The sequence below is a fragment of the Ascaphus truei genome, chromosome 5 (genome assembly GCF_040206685.1).
Source record: "Ascaphus truei isolate aAscTru1 chromosome 5, aAscTru1.hap1, whole genome shotgun sequence".
NCBI lineage: Eukaryota > Metazoa > Chordata > Amphibia > Anura > Ascaphidae > Ascaphus > Ascaphus truei.
In genome coordinates, this window is record NC_134487.1 from 89928774 (window position 1) to 89949938 (window position 21165).

The 21165-nt window shown below is 41.9% G+C and overlaps 1 protein-coding gene across 13 annotated transcripts in view; it reads right to left on the reverse strand.

Moving 5' to 3' along the window:
* The window catches only part of NAV3 (neuron navigator 3), an 879638-nt gene that overhangs the window by 129772 nt on the left and 728701 nt on the right, over positions 1-21165 (reverse strand). For all 13 annotated transcript variants that reach the window (XM_075600199.1, XM_075600193.1, XM_075600190.1 and 10 more), the window contains 3 exons: positions 16154-16262; positions 15008-15391; positions 10673-10792 (listed from right to left, as the gene is read on the reverse strand). In XM_075600199.1, coding sequence (XP_075456314.1) covers positions 10673-10792; positions 15008-15391; positions 16154-16262 — 613 coding nt within the window. The remainder of the gene's footprint in view (positions 1-10672; positions 10793-15007; positions 15392-16153; positions 16263-21165) is intronic.

A 21165-nucleotide genomic window follows, 5' to 3' on the forward strand; every position in this document is an offset into this window, starting at 1 on the left:
GCTTCCCGAAGGCACTTAAATGAAGTGCCGGGGGAGCTCCAGGGCCTCTGTAAACCTTTACAAATCTAGGCTCCGGCGGCTTCCTTCCTGCGTCGCCATGGCAACGCGGCATCAAAATGATGCCGCGAGGTCATGTGACGTCACGTTGCCATAGTATGACGCCGGAGTGCAGGTAAGTGGGGGTTAGGGGGGGCGCGGGAGTGAGGGGACCACCAGCAGGGGGGCGCAGGGAAAAAAGTTTGCGCCCCCCTGATTTGGTAGATGGATGTCAATACGTCGGTCGGACCACCAGGTGTTTGAAAATAAGAATGATGGAGCATCTACAGTAAGATTGATATCGAGTGGAGATCTCAATCACCCTGTTTCAAAATATTTTAGTCATTGCTTAAAGGGTGGCCCAGTTAATTTTAAGTTCCAGGGCATAGAGTATGTTGCACCTCTATCTAGGGGTGGCAACAGAACCCAGCAATTGGATAGACGTGAAGCATTCTGGATATTCACTTTGAGGACCAGAGTGCCTCACAGTATGAATATTGATTGGGACCTGACCCACTTTTTGTGATATAAATTATCTATCAGGTTGATCATGCTCTAGATATCGTTGCTCTAGATATTGTTGTATGATTACATCATTCTTATATTCTTGTGTACACACTATACCTTTATCATTATGGACATTTGTCCATTTTCTCTTATGGGCATGTCTCTACTTCTGCTAGCCTCAGAAGGCTCCAATTTGGATATGAGGGCATTATCATATGCCCTCATAATATTCTAGGGTTAATTACATTTTTTTAGAAATATGTGCTGATGTTGGGGACACCCACTCCTATACTTATAGACATTTAGTATCAGAACAATCTTTTATATGATTAGATGGTTCATGTTGCCTTAGGCTAAGGCCCCGTTGCCTCAGAAAGCGTGCCCGCACTGCAAACAGGCGGCGCATGAAAGTCACTGCACCGCGATCTGCGGTCTGCAGCTGACTTTTTTTTGGCGCGGGGGGCGTGTCCAAAGCGGGTCAAGGGGGCGTGGCCATGATGTGGGGTTTGGGGGAGGAAACGCATGTTCGCAAACCCTTGCACCCCTCTCCTTCAACCGAGGAGGAACCAAGGGCAGGAGGCGCCATGCGGGAGCCCTGTGCGCCCACAAGCTGGTTCCTTCACAGCTCCCCCGGGGGAACGGGGGCTGGGGTACACCTCCCTGCGCCACCCACTGAACCACCAATGCAACCTCTCCCCGTGTGCGCCAGTCTCTCCCCAGCTTCCCACCCCTCCCGCACGCTCAATCCGCCCAGAGGGGGCAAGTATGGGGCCAGCCACGCTCCCGCTGCCCACCCCCCTGTGCTTACCTCCCACCTGGGCAGCAGCCACAAGGATCGGAGGCAGAGGGGGGTGAGCCCAAACAACCGACTGACCCCGCTCCCACTTCTCTGCCCGAGCGGGCAGCAGCCGCGGGGATCGGGGGAACGGGGAGACCTGGGCAGCAAGAAGGGAGAATAAATGAGGGAGGTGGAGAGGGGCTGTAAGAAACACACACAACACACAATATATATATACACATCCATACACACACATCCATACACACACACTTCCCCGCCCCCCACAAAGCTGACAGCTCCAGACCCGGCGCTGATTGTCTCACAGCCACACCAGGTGGTGCGTCACCGCTCGGGATCTAAATTCTCTTGCATCCCCTGGCGGCTGACGCGTCACAGCGTGTAGTGAGCCGTGCATGGAGGAGGGACTGGGACGCACCACTGGGCGCAGCGGGACCAATGCCTTAGGAGTCAGGGGCCCTAATTTATTATCTCTGTTATCTTGTATGGTATCCTTTGCCTCTGTGCAGTATTCTCATTGGGATGTCAGGTATGTTGTTTATAGATCAGGACGTTGACTATACCTCATTAGTTATTGAGACTCTCCTGACAAAATATATATACAGTTAAACCCCGTTATAACGCGCCTCGCTATACCGCGATTCGGTTATAACGCGGTTTTCCCGTGGCTTCCGTTTAAAAAAAAAAAAAAAAAATTAAAATTTAAAAAAAAAAATTTTTTTGCACACTGCACACACTGCACACACTGCACACACTGCACACACTCACTGCACACACACTGCTCATTGCTCACACTGCACACACTGCACGCACACTGCACGCACACTGCACGCACACTGCACACACTGCACAGACACTGCTCATTGCTCACACTGCACAGACACTGCTCATTGCTCACACTGCACACACTGCACACACTGCACACACTCACTGCACACACACTGCTCATTGCTCACACTGCACACACTGCACGCACACTGCACGCACACTGCATGCACACTGCACACACTGCACAGACACTGCTCATTGCTCACACTGCACAGACACTGCTCATTGCTCACACTGCACACACTGCTCATTGCTCACACTGACACACACTGCACACTGCTCACACTGACACACATTGCACACTGCACACACACTGCTCACACTGACACACACTGCACAGACACTGCACAGACACTGCTCATTGCTCACACTGCACACACTGACACACTGTTCATTGCTCACACTGACACACACTGCACACTGCTCACACACACACACAGCAAGGTAACCCAACCTCTGTGGTGCCTCTTCAACATTAACCCCCTCACAGCCAGGGGAAAGGGTGTCCGAGCGTCCGGTGTGTCCCCCTCCCCTCTAGGCTGGTGTTACGGCCCGGGGCGGGGGGTGGGGCGTCATTATGCTGTGGGGGGGTGGCGTGGCCCTGCGCTGCGGCTGAGTGGCAGGACGACCCTGCGCTACGGCGGGCCCTGTACTGCTGCGCGAGGGCCCTGTGCTGCGGCGGGGGGGGGAGGGTTAGCAGTCTTCCGGAGACTGTGCTTACCTGTCTCCAAAGCAGCACATCCCGACAGCGATCACTTTAGGCACCCCTCACGTTCGCCGTGCGCATGCGCATGCGCCGTGCGGCTCGTGAGGTGTGGATGTTCCCTGCCAGTTCCCTCTGCTCCTCCTGAAGCGGGGACCGGAGGGGCATCCCCCCTCCCATCCCGCGGCCTGTCACGCGGTGACAGGGGGAAGCGGGAAGCGGGGACCGGAGGGACATCCCCACTCCCATCTCCTGTCCCGTGGTGACAGGGGGAAGCGGGGACCAGAGGGACATCCCCGCTCCCATCTCCTGTCCCGCGGGATGAATATGCGCTGATGCGGCGGCCATTTTTTTTTTTTAAATTAGAGCGACCCCGTTACTAACGCGGTGGTCTCGGGGTGGACCCCGAGGACCGCGTTATAACGGGGTTTAGCTGTACATATATGCATGTATATCCCTTTGGTTTGTTTACTTGTAGGAAAAGGGTATATTATATATGCCTCAGATGGATACATTTGGATCAGCATCTTACATCTTTTTGGCTGTTCTGTTTGCATAATTCTTCAATTAGTCATAATTCCTTTATATTATCTTTAGATAACGTTTTTTCATCATGCTCCATTATAGTATAATGTTTCCATCTGGCATATAACATGATTATGCAATTTTTTTACATTGTTTTTATTCATTTACATTGTGTATTATTGCTGTTGTTATTGTTCATTTTTCAGATAGATTAAAGTTATTTTTGTTCAATGTCATGTCAATTTACAATGGAACACCTCTAATGTGACCCTGCTTTGGGATGCATGTTGATGAAGTCATTCTCAGGCCGTTTTTGGCGCAATTTTTATCTTATAAAATGTATGCTTATGCTTATTCCCTTACATTTTGATAAAGTCCTGTTGGATGAAACGCGTTGGTGCGTTTCCTACATTTTCATTGCTAGGCTGAATTTTACTACATCTGGAAGTTGCCCTATCTATTTTTGATCTACTGATGCGGATGCTGTGCTCCTTTCCTTCTACATATCAGAGTGGTAGTTAAGCCTGACAGCAAGTAAATACACCAAGGACTGATCCGAGGGACTGTCCCTAGAGAACAAGCATTTAAACTTGTACTTTAGTAAAAAAGCACTGGAATATACGAGTTTTCATTCATTTTAATCTTTATATTTTTCCAGCTTCAGATATCAATAAAGGACATTGCACTAGGAAGGTGCTCTGTGTGCTCTTCTACTTTTACTCTATACTGTACATATATATATATATATATATATATATATATATATATATATATATATATATATATATATATATATATATATATTTATATATATACACATATATACTGTATACACATATTGGAATGAAAGAAAACTCTAAGCATAGAGATGTCTCTAATTGTTCCTGTGTCCCAATTGAACCTTGTAATGTCCTTGCTAGGAAGATATAGGTAGGGGACTCCAGTATGAATGCAGTGAACAAAACAGTTCCAGTGAGTAGATGGTATAACACACTCTCCTGACAATGTGCCCAGATGTATGCTGATCAGGAAGCAACGCTACCAGCGCGCCCTTCAGCTGGAAGCCTCGTGTCTAGGAGTTGTTTAGAACTGTCTGTTAACGAGCAAATAAATGGAGCACCTTATCGGTCAGCATTGGGACCCGCGTATCTCTTTAGAACACATCCGCAGTGTTCACCGGGTAAAAGGCCAGCATGCCACTCCGATCTCCCAACCCGACCAGGTTCACTCTTCCAAGGTACAGTAGAGGCAACTCTTATTCGAACAAAAACCAGTGGCAATTCCCCAAAAAACCCAGGTACATTCTGAATACATGCCTTAAACTTTCCTTAAACTAGCCCCAGCATTTCTGCATTGATTAATGGCCTATCAGATTAACAGCGGGGGTCCCTGGCAGTCCCATTCAAACTGAATTGGACTGCTAGGGATCCCTGCTGTGTTAATCCTATGGGTCGTTAGTCAATGCAGAAATGCCTTAAACGTGCCTCAAACTAGCCCAGAACATACCCAGCACATACCCAGCACATACCCAGAATGTAACCCGGCTAGTTTACGGCAAATGTTAGAATAAATGTTGCCTCTACTGTACGTGCAGCAGAAGAGATTCTGCACACAGGGACCGCAGCCCAATGATAAGGCGCCACAATATCCTCTGTAGCTCAACCCCAACGTGATGACGCACCCTACGCGTTTCGTCAGTAAGTAACCGACTTCATCAGGGGTTCCCCGACGCTGACCTATAAGGTACTCCATTTGTTTGCTCCTTAATTAGACACAGTATATACTGTAGCGACAGCAATGTATGCTGCAGAATTAGAAAGACATTACAGGGAGATAATATACGAAGTGTTTTCAAAGGCAATTGGGGAGTCCCTGGGCCTACAGAGCTAAGAATCTAAATGGAAAAATGTGAGACTTACAAAATACAATATGAGCAAGCACCGTATAGAACTTATTTGAAGGGGAGAGCAAGTGCATTTCGAGTGTGGCGAGTAACCACACTAACCCAAACTAACCAAATGCTTTGCTGAAGAGGTGACATTTCTAGCATGACTTGAAGATTGGAATGGATTTGGATTGGCAAACGCTGGGGGGATAGAAGTTCCAAAGGTAGGAAGCCAAAAGTTAAGAGGTTTCAGGTGCGAGTGCTGTAGAGACAAAAAGAGCAGAGGAGGGACATTTTTCAGCAGAGCATAAGGGACAAGAAGGGGTATAAAGTAAGATTAATACCGAGATGTAAAAGGGGGTTATAACAAGGAGAAGAGAAAGGAAGAGAGTTTTATAGTTAAAGGAAAGCCATTAAAGATATTTTTTTTTTGGGGGGGGGGGGAAGAGAAGCAGAGACATACCAAACAGAGAGAGAATTCTAACAGCGGCATTTTGAATTGATTATAGAGTATGAAGATACTTAGGGGATGTAGTTGTAGAGATAGAGGGAATGGGGAATTCCAGCAATGTTGCAAAGAACAAAATCAGCAACACTTGGCAACAGCATAAATGTGAGAGGAGTCAAATATCACACCAATGTGGTGGCATTATGATGAGCTCCATTTTAGACATCTTTAGTTTCAGAAGATGTAGGGCATCAAGCATGAAATAGCAGAGAGACAATAAGTGACTTGGGGGTTGGATGTCAGGAGTAAGCTATGGGGTTTAAAGATACAGCTGTGTGTACAGTATCAACCAACATTATATATTTTCTGAAAAAATCATGAATAACTGCCAATTAAACATATTGTTGAAATGCAGCCAACCATCTTAAACACAATAAGCAAGAGTCCAATAGGTTAAGGACCACAGGGATAAAAATTTAAACAGATCACACAACCTTAATAAATATTTATTTGGCACCTATGCCGTACAGGTGCAAATGTAAGATTTTTGTATGTTGTATAAAAAAAATGAATTTTAATGACCTCTAACATTTTGGAATACTGTGAAAATTATTTTCTATTGCATTAGCTAGCATTCTTTCCTTTCAAGCTTTGTGTTGGCAAATATATACTGTAGAAGCAAATACAGATCCATTAACATTCAACACATTTATAGTTACATATAGTTCACGTTGTCCTACATAACCATTGGATGTTTACATAAAGTATATTTATAATCTTAGATCAACATGGCATTGTATACAAATACAAGTACACATCTTAACATGAAACATCTATCAAGTCTGTATATTATACATGACTATGGTAAATTACTGTCTCAATAAAATAATGTGATTTACTTTTTGTATACTGTAGCATAAAGATGACTCCATTATTGTTACATTGGTGTCTTACCAAAAACTCTTGATTCCATTCACATTTCATAAAATAGAACAAAGCTTGCAAGCAAACTACAGTGCTTAAGAGGCAAACCATAAAGAGCTGTGTGTATCTACTGTAACGCAGAACCTTTTGCTTCATATAGCCATTGAAGTGTGTCAAATATAATCTACTGTACAGTACTAATATTTAGTTTTTCCAGTAATAAGATAATTAGTATTTCATATATCATCCTTGGTATTTTCTTTGTACTTCAACATATATTTATAAACTGTGATTTAGATTTTATGCAGGTTGTGATACCTTTCAGTGGACTAACATGAGCTAGAAATTCTAGTGCCATGATGGCCCACAGGAACCACCCATGTCCTTATTCTAACATGCTTCTTTTCTTGGTACTTCAATGTTTGGCCTTGCTTTTATTCATTGCTGGTCAGGGTTAATGTATATTATATAGAGATTCCAGAATTTATAGTGCACAGGTCTCTTCTTCAAGTGTACAAGGATCCCAATTTTCCACTTTTTAAGTGAAAAACACACTTGAAGAAATGTCCTCTGAGGTTTCCAATTCTCTAGCCCAGGGGTGCGCAAACATTGGGTGCTGTGCCCCCCTGCCTGCTCTTCCCCAGTGCTCGCCTCCCCCTCCCTTACCTGTATGCCAACGTCAACTGACGCTGCTGGGTCAGGTGACATCATCTGACCTGACCATGTGGCGTCATTTGACGCAGAGTTGCATGGTGAAGGGGCATCAAATGATGGGTATGCGACGTCACGCCAAATGACACTGTGGCATCATTTGACGCTGTGTTGCCATGGCAATATGGTGGATGAAACTAAGTGAGTTACAGAGGCTTTGTGTGGTCTCCCGGCATTTAATTTAAATGCCTTCGGAAAGAGCACTGGGTCTCTGTAACTGCCGCGCCCCACTGTTTGCACACCCTTGATTTAACCTATGATTTGAAGAACTCTCATGTTGGTCCATTAAAAGCTATCATGACCTGTTAGGAATGTATACTTATCCAGGACCAATATGGTTACTAGAACATGGAGCTACATGATATTAATCAAACAAGGCTTGATGGTTTGCTTTGTGCCAGTAGCTAGAAGCAGCTATTACTACTATTCTTTTACAATGCTGATGTGGTGGTACACAGAGCTTTTAAAGCTGTTTTTAAACAACGTGGCTTAAACAAAACCATACATTGTTAATTATTGGTAACTGCTACAGAAACAACAATCAGAAAGGAATTTCCCTTCTGCAGATAATTAACAATCAAATGATAGTATAAAGAGAAATGAACACAATAGTATTACATGTAGGTGTACTTAACCTAAAGAGTGTAGAAACATACAAGAGAAGCTTATTCATTTACTGGAAAAAAAAATTATAAAATAATAAGAAACACCCCAAATTTCCAGCTGACTGTAGACATGGGCACATGGCCGGGTGTTCTGTATTTAGTTCTAAATCATTTTGACGTTTTGTATTTCGTTTTGGAATGTACTGTAAGATTCTGATTTCACACGCCCGGTCTGCTCATCTCTAGTTATCATTTAATTAACCATAGCCTTAAACTCAAGAAATAAATAATGAAATATTGACTTGCTCAATAGGTGATTTCTGAACTTTCTAAAAGCCACAATTTAGTCCATTTAGGAACAATGAAAAAATATATTTTTGTATGTTTTATTTATTTTTTTAACACAGAGCTTCCAATTTCAGCTGTTAACAACAATGTGAAGAAAATTCGCTAGAACAAAGATTAATTGTTACAAACACCAAAAGAATGTTCTTGTTGGGCCAGACTGTAATTCACTGTAAAAGTGGTTATTTCGGAAATCTGAAAAATGCCATTCATACTGTAATTCTTCGTTTAGAAATATGTATCTCTAAATGAAAAAGCTTTTCTATAAAATACAATTTTATATATGAAAACTGTGCAAAAGATGACAGCTTGTTTTTCAAAACTTGTGTTTCAATTGAAAACAACTAAATTTTAAACTAATCCACTGCAAGAAAATGCATGGACTCGGTTCAATACATTTTCACTGCGAAACCCCATCCTTACAGTTTAGACAAGGCTTCTTATCTTCTTCCAAGTGTTTCTATCTAATTGGCAGATGTGACACAAAAGGTTTGCTGGATCCAAACATGCCACCACCACACACATAGTATGTTACCAAGTCATATAAAATATATATTCACAAATAACAAACCACTCAAATCTTGGACCTGACTTCAAACATGAAGACTCATTATTGGGAATACTCCCAGATATAAGAGATCATTAGATTGGATTGTTGGAAAGTCCATTCTTGTGGTCTGGCGCTTTAGCCCCATGAGCTTAGGTTAACAACACAGAGAAGAGAAGGAGTCATTCTCATAATTCTCTAATCATTGTGGGAACAAAAAAAAAAAAAGTAAAGAAGTGCAAATGTTTTTAAATGGGCTTCTCTTCAACTTTTTGTTTCTGCAAAACAGTTTCAACAAATCACATTGGTCCAAATGTTGACAATATTGCCAGTTTTTTCAAATCGTCATGTGGCCTTGACTGCTTGGCAACTTTTTGTGTGAAATGTTCAGATTGTACATATTATTCAGGATCTACCAGTCTAAGGCTGCGGCCAGGCAGGGAAAGGTGCGCTGGCGCTCGTGCGCTGCGCCCTGCTCGGCCGGGCGGATCGTGGCCGGCTAGGTGCACGCTTGCCTGGGAGCGCGGCCACGACATCACGGAGCTGGTTCGCACTCACGTGACGCGCTTGCGAGCGGCAAATTCAAATTTGCTTGCTCACGCTGGCCGCACACATTGCCGCAATGTGTTTCATCGCGGCCAGCATGAGCACGCCCGCCCAGCGCCACCCTGGACGAGGCCTAATACTCTCCTGCAGAGAGATCGTTTTAATTGCTAGTGAGCTAATATATTATAATGATATCATTTTGACGCATGTGCACTGAACAATTTACAGGAAAAGACCTGGGCAGTCATGCTCCAAGGGGCACAGCAGCTCATTTTAGGATAAAAAGTAGTAAGATGTGGATGGCTATTTTAAATAAGTTATTTTAGAATTAATTGCAATGTTTTGGGGTTTTTTTGTTTGTTTTTTGTTATACTGTACTGTATGAGAAATAAGGTTTGTCATTAAATACTTATTTTATTTATTTTGAAATCCTCCATTACATTTCCTTGAGTAGAGAGTATGCACGCTATAAAATTCAGTTTGTTACTATCCAAACCACCCATGCACTGGTGTAGTGCAGATTAAATACATACTGTAGATACCCCTGACGTATAAATGTCAAATATGTGGAAACAGTTAATACAATATATTTTTATTGATTAAAAAAATCTTTAGCATGGAATGATTATAATTTGTATACATTTAGCGGAGTCATTATGTTTAACATTTTCAGTTTAATTTTTAATTGTCTTAATCACACACAGCACCCAGAAAGTATTCTGACGGATGTTTTAACTTCAAAGCATATTTGTAGTTAAACACATTGTATATTTCATAATTGTTCACTGAAAATAAATTACCCGGTTATCTTTAAACTGTTGTTTAAGTTTGTTGAAACTAAATTTATATGTAATATTATCTAGATAGTTTATCTGAACATACAGTTCCATAATTTACACTAATATATTTAGAAAGAGTGGCAATACCTTGTTCTATTAAAGGGAGAAGTGGCAGCTGCATGTTACATATTGACTGGTCCTTTTCTCACATGTGATGGAGCAGCTGCAAAAATTGGGTTTTGTGACTGTAAATAAATCCCAATGGAGAATTGCAGAGTCCCAATTTCTAGAGCACTGCCAACAACAGCATATGTGCCATCTTAATTTGCACAAAAATAGGCAGAATAAAAAGAGAATGCTGGATTATAAACGTCAAATAAATACGCATGGTTTGACATTTTCATGCAAAACATTATACTTCTCTTTGCTTAATAAATGCCAGATTACATGAACTTCACGTGTTTCCTCAAAAACAAGAGGTGGTTACCTGTCTACATCCACGGTGACATCATGCACTCCTCTGTGGATGACATCGCGAGAAGCCGCAAGATCTGGTATCCGGTTAAGGCTTCTGGTGTACAAGTTGAGTCCCCCATCTGTCATATAGCTAAAAAAAAATTAAGCAGATAGAATAAATGTGTAATATAAGTGATACAAACAGGTAGGTGCTATTTGATATTGATTTAGAAAACGTCAATAGATACACTTTTAAAAAAAAAAAAAATTCTTAAAAGATACAGTACAATTCTGCCTAATGTCAAGTGAGTTGAACAAATGATATGAAAGAGTGATTGATTACAGGTTGTATTCTACATTTGTTCCCAATTTATTTTTTAAAACTGGTGACATACCATAAAAAAAACTAAGGGCCAGATGCACTAAGCCCTGTTTAAATCAGGGTACATAACATCAGGTTACCTAAATAGGCAATAGACTTTATTTTTGCTGAGTTTAATGGGTATCCACTAAGCTAATTGTATGCAAAAACAACGGCCGCCGTTTAACTCCTTAGCAAAGGGTTAACGTTAGGTTAATTTAGCTATGCGATTGATTTAAAAAAAAAAAAAGGGTGTGTGTGCCGAGCATTTTAAGTGAAATTTCTTTGTCTTTTGTCACACAAATTGTATTTGTGATTGTGATGTTTTTAATTAAAAATCAAAACACAATTTCAGTGACAAAACACAAAGAAGTTTGACTTAGAACACACTACACTAATATATTTATAGTTACTGTGAATTCCATGTGTGTGACTGAATTCCGTGTGTGTTACTCTGCGACTGTGACTCTGCGTGTGTGGCTCTGCGTGTTTGTGTGTGATTCTGCGTGTGTGTGTGTGCGTGGCTCTTCGTGTATGTGTGCGTGACTCTGCGTGTATGTGTGCGTGACTCTGCGTGTATGTGTGCGTGACTCTGCGTGTATGTGTGCGTGACTCTGCGTGACTCTGCGTGTATGTGTGCATGACTCTGCATGTATGTGTGCGTGACTCTGCGTGTATGTGTGCGTGACTCTGCGTGTATGTGTGCATGACTCTGTGTGTATGTGTGCGTGACTCTGCGTGTATGTGTACGTGACTCTGCGTGTATGTGTGCGTGACTCTGCGTGTATGTGTGCGTGACTCTGCGTGTATGTGTGCGTGACTCTGCGTGTATGTGTGCGTGACTCTGCGTGTATGTGTGCGTGACTCTGCGTGTATGTGTGCGTGACTCTGCGTGTATGTGTGCATGACTCTGCGTGTATGTGTGCATGACTCTGCGTGTATGTGTGCGTAACTCTGCGTGTATGTGTGCGTGACTCTGCGTGTATGTGTGCGTGACTCTGTGTGTATGTGTGCGTGACTCTGCGTGTATGTGTACGTGACTCTGCGTGTATGTGTGCGTGACTCTGCGTGTATGTGTGCGTGACTCTGTGTGTATGTGTGCGTGACTCTGCGTGTATGTGTGCGTGACTCTGCGTGTATGTGTGCATGACTCTGCGTGTATGTGTGAGTAACTCTGCGTGTATGTGTGCGTGACTCTGCGTGTATGTGTGCGTAACTCTGCGTGTATGTGTGCGTGACTCTGCGTGTATGTGTGTGACTGTGTGACTGTGTGTGTGTGCGTGTATCAGCACCGGGATCTCGTGGGACGTGGCTCTCTCGCTCTCCCTGCCCGGTGTTCCCGGCTCCTCTCCTCCCCCTCGGTCAGTGGCGTGCATGGTGGCGGCCCATGGTGCACATTCGCAAAGGCCCGCGGACCATGATGCGCAGAGGCCCGCTGCCATATGCAGAGGCCCGCTGCCATACGCAGAGGCCCGCTGCCATACGCAGAGGCCCGCAGCCATGCCCAGAGCCCCGCAGCCATGCCCAGAGGCCCGCAGCCATTGGTGTGCATGCGTGCTGGAAGTGTGGGGAGCTCCAATGTACTTGGTGGACAAGGGTGGTACTGTGCAAGAGTGGTTGGGCCTGCAAACTCCTCTTCTGCACATGCGCGCCCATTAGCAGCATGACATCACTTTTGTTATGGTTTTTCGTTACAAGGCAATGCATTTTTTCCCCATGAAAACCCTGTAGGTGCCAGCAAAGAAGTTTCATTTCAAAAAGCTCATGTTAATGTCTTACTAAAGATGGCATTAAAGAATATGCTAAAAGGAGTCATTACAATATACTTTGCAAATCCTATTACCATATCTCCCACTTATCTCAGGTGTTCTTTTTTTTCAGCACAGATTTCGCTTCATGTGTTGTTTGAAGGGAGGTTTTAGGTGCTATATACTGTATGTAGCACTTATGACTATACCTAAAATAGGTCTCCCTTCCCTCTATCCCTTCACTCCCCTCCATATTTCAGGGTCTGGAGGGAGCCAACACCACCTTTAGGCGCTAGATGCACTCATTATTTTTCACCTTTAAGTCTGACCTAAATAGCGTCAGGTTAAATCCCTGTGCTAACCTGAACGGCCTTTAGTGGGTATGCAATGTTAGGGGCAGCACCTCATTTGCCTATCATTAGCACTAACGGGCGGAAACAAATAACCCTACGTTATTTAAGGAGTAGCACTGGGTTAACATTATTGTTTTTGCTTTAGTGCATAGGCATTATGATTGATTAACCAAATGTTAATTTAGGTTAACATTAAATAAAAAGAAAAAAAGGGCGCAAAACCCATAGTGTAATATGCAAAGTTTAATGCTAAAAAATACATTTAAAAACACTTACAGGATGTAAGTAGATAAGAGGCACATCAGTAATGGTTGATCCGTAACTTCAGCATAAACTGGGATAACCTCAGTATCCTTGTCTCTTGCGTGGAGAGAGCCTCAGTCATAGACACCCTCCTCCTGGGTTTGGAGTTATTCCACTTCCGCTTCCGTGTCACGTGCGCTCGTGACGTCACCGTGTTCATGTCCTCGCGCCATAACTCTAGGGGTTGGGCTTAGGGCTGGTATGTTTCCTCCAGCAGTCTGATAAGAGCATACTCAGGATCCTCCAGCTCTGCTACGTAATTCAGCAGCCTTGGTAGATACAGTCCTACGCGTTTCGAGAAGCAGGTTCTCTTCGTCAGGGGCGAGGACACAAACGCTTGTCTATTTTAGACAAGGATACTTAGGCTATCCCAGTTTATGCTGAAGTTACGGATCAACCATTACTGATGTGCCTCTTATCTACTTACATCTTCTAAGTGTTTTTAACTGTATTTTTTAGCATTAAACTTTGCATATTACACTATGGTTTTTGCGCCCTTTTTTTCTTTTTATTCTCTGTAGTTTCCTTTGGACCCGAGGGTTGGATTCATCTTGGAGGAGCTGCATTACCCATTTGTGAATTGGACTGGACACTTACTTTTACACATGGTATTTGTATGTGTTTTTAATCTGTGACAGTATAATCATTACTGCAATATAGGGCATGAACGCTAGCAGATTTATCTACTTAAGAGTGATCAAGCTGACTCCAACAGAATTTAACTTTGGGACTTGAGTTTATTATATCAGCTTACTGTACTGTTTCACTTCATTAGGTTAACATTAGCAATTGTACCTTTAAAAATCCTACATCTGAAGTATCATAACACTTCCTTATGCTGCTAAACTTTCACTGCAATGTGCCCAACATAGGTTCACAGTAATGTGTCTGTCAACACTGCTATTCTGAAAATAACATAATAATCCTTAGTGTCCTTGGTGGTATGGAAGATCATTTTTAAAATCCCAATTGCCCTCAAAGTTTATCACACTATATAAATACATAGTTCTGAAAGGATTTTAATTAAGTAAAAATATAAGTATTGGAAAGGATTACAAAGGAATAGATTCTGATGTACAGAAGTGCCAAAATATTTACTAATCTGACTAAAACAAATCATCATAACACAGAAAATTAAGTTCCCCATGATGCCAAAAAAAGAAAAAAAAACTATAAACCATCATTTGCTGGTAGTGAAGGCATGTTGGTGGGAATTTATTACATGGCAGTCGGACGATGCAGTATGGTATAGTGATCAGACGCAATTACCATGCTCAAGGAATGGTGCAATGAATCCCAAGTATCCATAATAAACCAAGGCTAGTTGTTAATATAAATGAAGTGTAGTCCAATCTGGCACACCAGTGAACTTAATGAGAAGGTGTTAGCAATAAAGTATCAATGTTTCAGCTCCTACTGTACATGGGGCTTTAACAAATCTGGAACAAGCCACGCTGATTTATTTACTAAACTATTGCACAAATTAATAATTGTTGAGTTATGGCATTTGAATAAGGTCATTATAAACAATATCAAAAGCAACAACAATGATCAAACTGCTAGTGATGTTTTATTCACTCATTTACAGGGAAATCACTCACCCACTGTTGATATCATCAGCTCTAAGACTCTTTCCAAGGATGTCCCCATCACTCATATATCCTCCCACATCCACTTCAGAAGACATGTCAAGGTCATGGTTTCCTTTTTCATTGATGTCAATTTGTGCTATATTGCCAAGACGAGAAACAGTAGCTCGCCGAAGAGGTGTGGTGTACATGAAGCGTGATGGATCCGTATGTATGAAGCGCCCCGTGTTGCTTCGAGGGTAAGCACCAACCAAAGATGGAGCATCTCCTGCTTGAAGCCTAGGACTGGCTTGGCCAAGTCTCCATGTCACTGTAGAAGACCGACTTGTTAAACTTGGTAGACTTCTCCCACTTACTTCGGTTGTTACAGTACTGTCGAAGGTTGTCTCCAGTGTACTGTCAGAAAAAGTAATCAAGAAACCTTTTAACATCACAAAAAAGTAGTAAAATTAGAAGAAACAAATTATCAACAGTTTAACAACAATAAACAACAATAAACAGCTAAGTGAAAATGTTAGTCAGACTTGTGATATTTAATAACTTGTATAAAATGTAGGCCACAGTGAAACAACATAATCATAATAACCCAATCTGAGGTTGTTGTTGGCGAGTTCATTTAATTATAGCACATGGTAACATATTCATCCAGGCATTCTAATATGTACAGTAACATAGTAATTTAGTACATGGTGCAATGATATTTTCTACTGTTAACATCTGTTAAAGCCAATAAAATGTTAATTATATTCAGATTATGCCCCTGATGCTTTTGCATGGTAATTTTAATGTGCCAAATAAACTATATACACTTTTTCTTTTAGAACAGAAGTAATAAAAAGAACAGACAATGTTCAATTCCACAGCATAAGATTGACACAAATGTGCATCTAGCTTTCTCTGTTCAACTGTTTTTCTTCAATTTTTTGATACAGCTTTGAAGCAGGGGGTCTCCGGAGCTGAACCACATTCATTTCAGCTCTGGGGAACCACTGCTGGTTCCTGGTGCTGGTAGCCACTCCAGAGTTCACATTATGGCTGCTTTTCAAAACTCTCGGAACCTGTGGGCCAATAGGAAGCCTTAACATCACCCGGTGCAGCTTCCTATTGGCCCATGTGACACAGATATATTATACTAGATATAAAAAAGGTAGCACATACCTGTGACTTATCTGAGTCCCACGTAAGCTAGACATGGTTTCCTCTAAATTTTGTCTTAGATCTGCAATATTTTTGACAGTTCTCATTCTCCGTGTTTCTGGGTCTTCTCCTGTAGGAAAATAAGTAATAAGTCAAAACAACATAAACAATGAATATAAATAGTTAAAAATACATTATTTTCTTGTGAAAAACAAACTGCAAATGCTTTGGATAAAATTGCGAAAATTAATCCAACCCTTTTCACTTTCATATACTTCTCAACGGTTGGTTTAAAGGAGGAAACTGATTTTCTAATACATGAGAACCTGTTTAATTTTGCTGTTTGGTAATGTGGGTAATTATTTGAAAGGGAGAGAGGAGAAGATTAGTTTCTGCTTTCCGGGACTTAACTTGACTTTTTCATTTATTTAATTTATGTTATTTTGAAGGTACAAAGGATAATAATTTATTGTTCAACAAAAGGTCAAAACATGGACAAAAAAGATAATAAAAACAGTTAAAAAAACATATATCAACTACTCTACATCACAAATATATAAACCTATGCGGTTGTAGCAAGCAAAAGAGGTGAAGTGTTAAATCATAATAAACACTGCAGTTGTGAGTGAACAAGGTGTATCACAGAGATCCCAAACAAACAGGAAAGGTGGCAATAACCTCTCCAGAATTAGGGGATAACTGTCCAGCTGGATGAAATGTGCATGAGGTGGAATGCTAGTAAGCAAACCATGGTGGAGCATACAGTGAACTAATCCAGAAATCAACTGGATACAGTCCTGACAAATGAATCATATGCATGAAGTAACAAACTCGTAGCAAATCCGAGGGTTGCATATAATACCAAAATCAATTGAAGATGGCACAAGTAGGTGCAGGCAATAATTACTGTGGTGAACAGAAAAAGAGTCCATGAGTCCAATTTCCTTAATGGCAGAAGCAAGGTAGTGACTATGCTAATAATGTGGTACTGGTAATAAGGCTATGATGATAAAAGAAGCTTAAAGCATGCTCAAGAATAATCTGTATCAGCAAAGTAGACAAAATTGTAGCAAGTAATGAATACATATCTAAACAAGTTCCAATTAGCCTACTACCCTTGGTCACAAAATGGTAACAATAAGTATACTTTGGCTTTTAAAGAGATGTCACACTATCAAATAGTATCTGCATCGGCCAGAGTAGGCAGAGTGGTAGCAAGTGATAATGTATATATAAACGAGCTACAATTTGCCCGCTGCCTATATCGTCGCAGAGTGGTAACAAAAAAGCCACAAAAAGTATACTCAAGTCTTTAAGGAAGTATCACGCTGCCGGATAGAAGTGCCAGAGGGGTCCGTAATGCTTCTTAGTCGGCTCCATGCTCAACTCAGACTTCATCCAATACACCAACTGCCTGCACCAAGATGCCGGAACTCTGACACACGCCAGGAGGTGCTTGATACAAATCAAAAAGTAGAGAAAGAGGCACCCAACATGGCATTTCGCCAAGAGGCTTCATCAGGGGAAACTGATTTTGGCTACATGCTTCTCTTTCCTACAACCACTGCCACACTTAAGAGTCCCAGGGGTAGATCCATAAAGCTTGGTTAGTGGCTTAACGAGACATTAATATCTTGTTAAGTGCTAATAGAGTTCTACATAACTTCCTAACAATGTCTTCACTTTAACGGCCATTAGTGTTAATGGTATCCAAAAGAGGTGTGGATCACATCAACGGATATCCACAGCTGGCTGTTAAAGTTAACATGGGCCTTAATGCTATGTTATTTTAGGTCATAGCTATACCTGGTGTTAGGTGCTTCTAGCACCTAATGCCTGGTAGCAGAAACTCCTTTGGCCTTGTCCAGGGTTCTGAAGTAGGCCACCTTGGCTTTCTACTGTTCAGATGTAGTAAGATTCATTGTTTTCAATGCAGCAAACAAACATGCTACAGTAAAATCTGCGGCCCATCCACGGCACCAAAAACAGTAAATTTTGCGCCCCGGGAGGATTAACAGTGCGGGGATCACTGCTTCTGAATGGGTCTCCCCACAGTGTTAATCCTTTACTTTATGGGTCATCAGGATAGAAGAAAAAACAATACTAACCTTGTATATGACCTGCATAGCTTCCTCTGTCTGCTGTCCCCAGCAGCTCTGAAGGTAAGAAGCAGTTTTCAGTCTGTCCCAACCCCTTAGATGACATAGATACTCAAATATAGGTCTCTACATCATGAGGGGGAATATTATAGGACCATATTCAGTCATCTATGTTATAAAGGAGGCTGAACAGGACATTTAACACTGTCCAAGCCCCTTAATGACCGAATATGGTCCTAAAGTATTCTCCCTCATAATGTAGAGACCCACATTTGAGCATCTACTGTATGTCATCCAGGGAGTTGGAATAGACCGGAAACTGCCTCTTACCTTTAGAGTTGCTGGGGACAGCAAACGGAGAAGGAGACAGCTGTGATGCTCCACCACAAAATTAGTATAGGTTTCACGTCTATCCTCATGGCCCAACAGGATTTACCTGTGAGTCCCATTCAGAAGCAGGGATCCCCACAATGATAATCCTGTTGGGTCGCTTACTGTTTTCGGGGCTGCAATCGGTGCGGCCACTGCACCTTTTTCTACACATTTATTTTGGAATTTCTGAATATTCAGTACAGACAAAACCCCTCATTTGATGCATAAATGTGAATAATTAAAAATACATATAACACAGCTGATAAGGAAGTCAGCCTTATGTGCCATTTCCTATTAATAATGAAGAGGAACAAAATGCCTCTTCTCTCAATTAGTAAAATTTAAAAAGTGCAGGTGTAGTCAATGTTATTGCAGCAATTAATGCAATGTTTGTATTCAAAGCTGGGGCATCATTTAACACAAGATTTCAGGTAACGCCATTGAAACAAATGTCACGAAATGTCATGAAATGTCACGCCACCAGGAGTCATTTAATGCATTTCTTAATCATTGATACGCTAACAGGTGCTACAGTACATATGTAAAATATAATTTTTTATATAACGTGTAAAAAATGCCCACTAGTTTTCCATAAAGTCCATGTTTTGTCTAATGCATTTGGGATAACTAATATCATGCTGCAGATAGGATTTTACAGATAACAGCGGAGAAGGAGCGGCTCAGTGAGTAAAGACACACTGACTGGCATTGAGAGTTTGAAGTGTGATGCTCCACCACAAAATTAGTATAGGTTTCACGTCTATCCTCATGGCCCAACAGGATTTACCTGTGAGTCCCATTCAGAAGCAGGGATCCCCACAATGATAATCCTGTTGGGTCGCTTACTGTTTTCGGGGCTGCAATCGGTGCGGCCACTGCACCTTTTTCTACACATTTATTTTGGAATTTCTGAATATTCAGTACAGACAAAACCCCTCATTTGATGCATAAATGTGAATAATTAAAAATACATATAACACAGCTGATAAGGAAGTCAGCCTTATGTGCCATTTCCTATTAATAATGAAGAGGAACAAAATGCCTCTTCTCTCAATTAGTAAAATTTAAAAAGTGCAGGTGTAGTCAATGTTATTGCAGCAATTAATGCAATGTTTGTATTCAAAGCTGGGGCATCATTTAACACAAGATTTCAGGTAACGCCATTGAAACAAATGTCACGAAATGTCATGAAATGTCACGCCACCAGGAGTCATTTAATGCATTTCTTAATCATTGATACGCTAACAGGTGCTACAGTACATATGTAAAATATAATTTTTTATATAACGTGTAAAAAATGCCCACTAGTTTTCCATAAAGTCCATGTTTTGTCTAATGCATTTGGGATAACTAATATCATGCTGCAGATAGGATTTTACAGATAACAGCGGAGAAGGAGCGGCTCAGTGAGTAAAGACACACTGACTGGCATTGAGAGTTTGAAGTCAGGGGAGCCTGGTTCAATTCCCCGTGTCGGCACCTTGTGACCTTGGGCAAGTCACTTGATCTCCATGTGCCTCAAGCACCAAAAACATAGATTGTAAGCTCTACAGGGCAGGGACTAGTGCCTGCAAAATGTCTCTGTAAAGCGCTTCATAAAACTAGCAGCGCTATACAATTATTATTATTGTGCTATTATTATTATATCTTAATCCTTTCAGTGCCAGACGATCCTGCCACCGCCTCCCTGTTCACAGACCCTACGGCACTGACGGATCATATGGCCATTTTTTCCAGCGATCACATGATCGCTTCTGGGTTCCAGCGGCTGGACTGGAAGTGAAGGAGTGAGTCCGCCCTTTCAGTGTAGCTCGCTGTGAACAGCCCATAAAAAACTGTCAAAAGACCATGACATACAACGTACATCATAAGGGACTCTATAATGGCACTTTTTATTATGTACACTGCATGTCAGTAGGGTACTGAAGGGTTTAAAGCAGAAATCCCAGGTATAATAATAATTATTATTTAATCTCACCTGAACCAGGGGACTCCAGGAGACTATCCCAGAGATCATCGATGGGGGCCCTTGGTTCTCGAGTGGACCTGCTGTTCACCGGACATAGTGGGAAACAATATGGCTGTCAGGGTTTACTTTGGTGGCCAATAGAAATGTTGCAATATCATCAGGAGAGGACTTTGCAGCTTTCTATTGGTGACCCTGGCAGCCATATTTGTAGTGTTTTTTTTCATTCAAAACCAGCACACAAAAAAGACAAATACCCCGGACAGATATATACAGAAACAAAAACAAGCAGCCATGACTGCTGCTTTAACATTATACTTAAAGTCTATATTTTCACACAACTGTGGTACACATTGATTTACGAACAGTTTCTGCTATCATTTAGTCAACATATAGTTATGTTATACTTCATGCCATAGATCAGGGGTATGCAATCCTTTCCCTCTACGCCTCCCTGCCTGCTCTCCCAGCATGCTCGCGCTCCCCTCCGGCATCAAGTGACGGCAAGTTGCCATGTGACCCCACAGTGACATTTGATGCCCCGTTGCCATGGCGACGTGTCGCCGAAGACAAGGTAAGGGAAGTTGCAGAGGCCT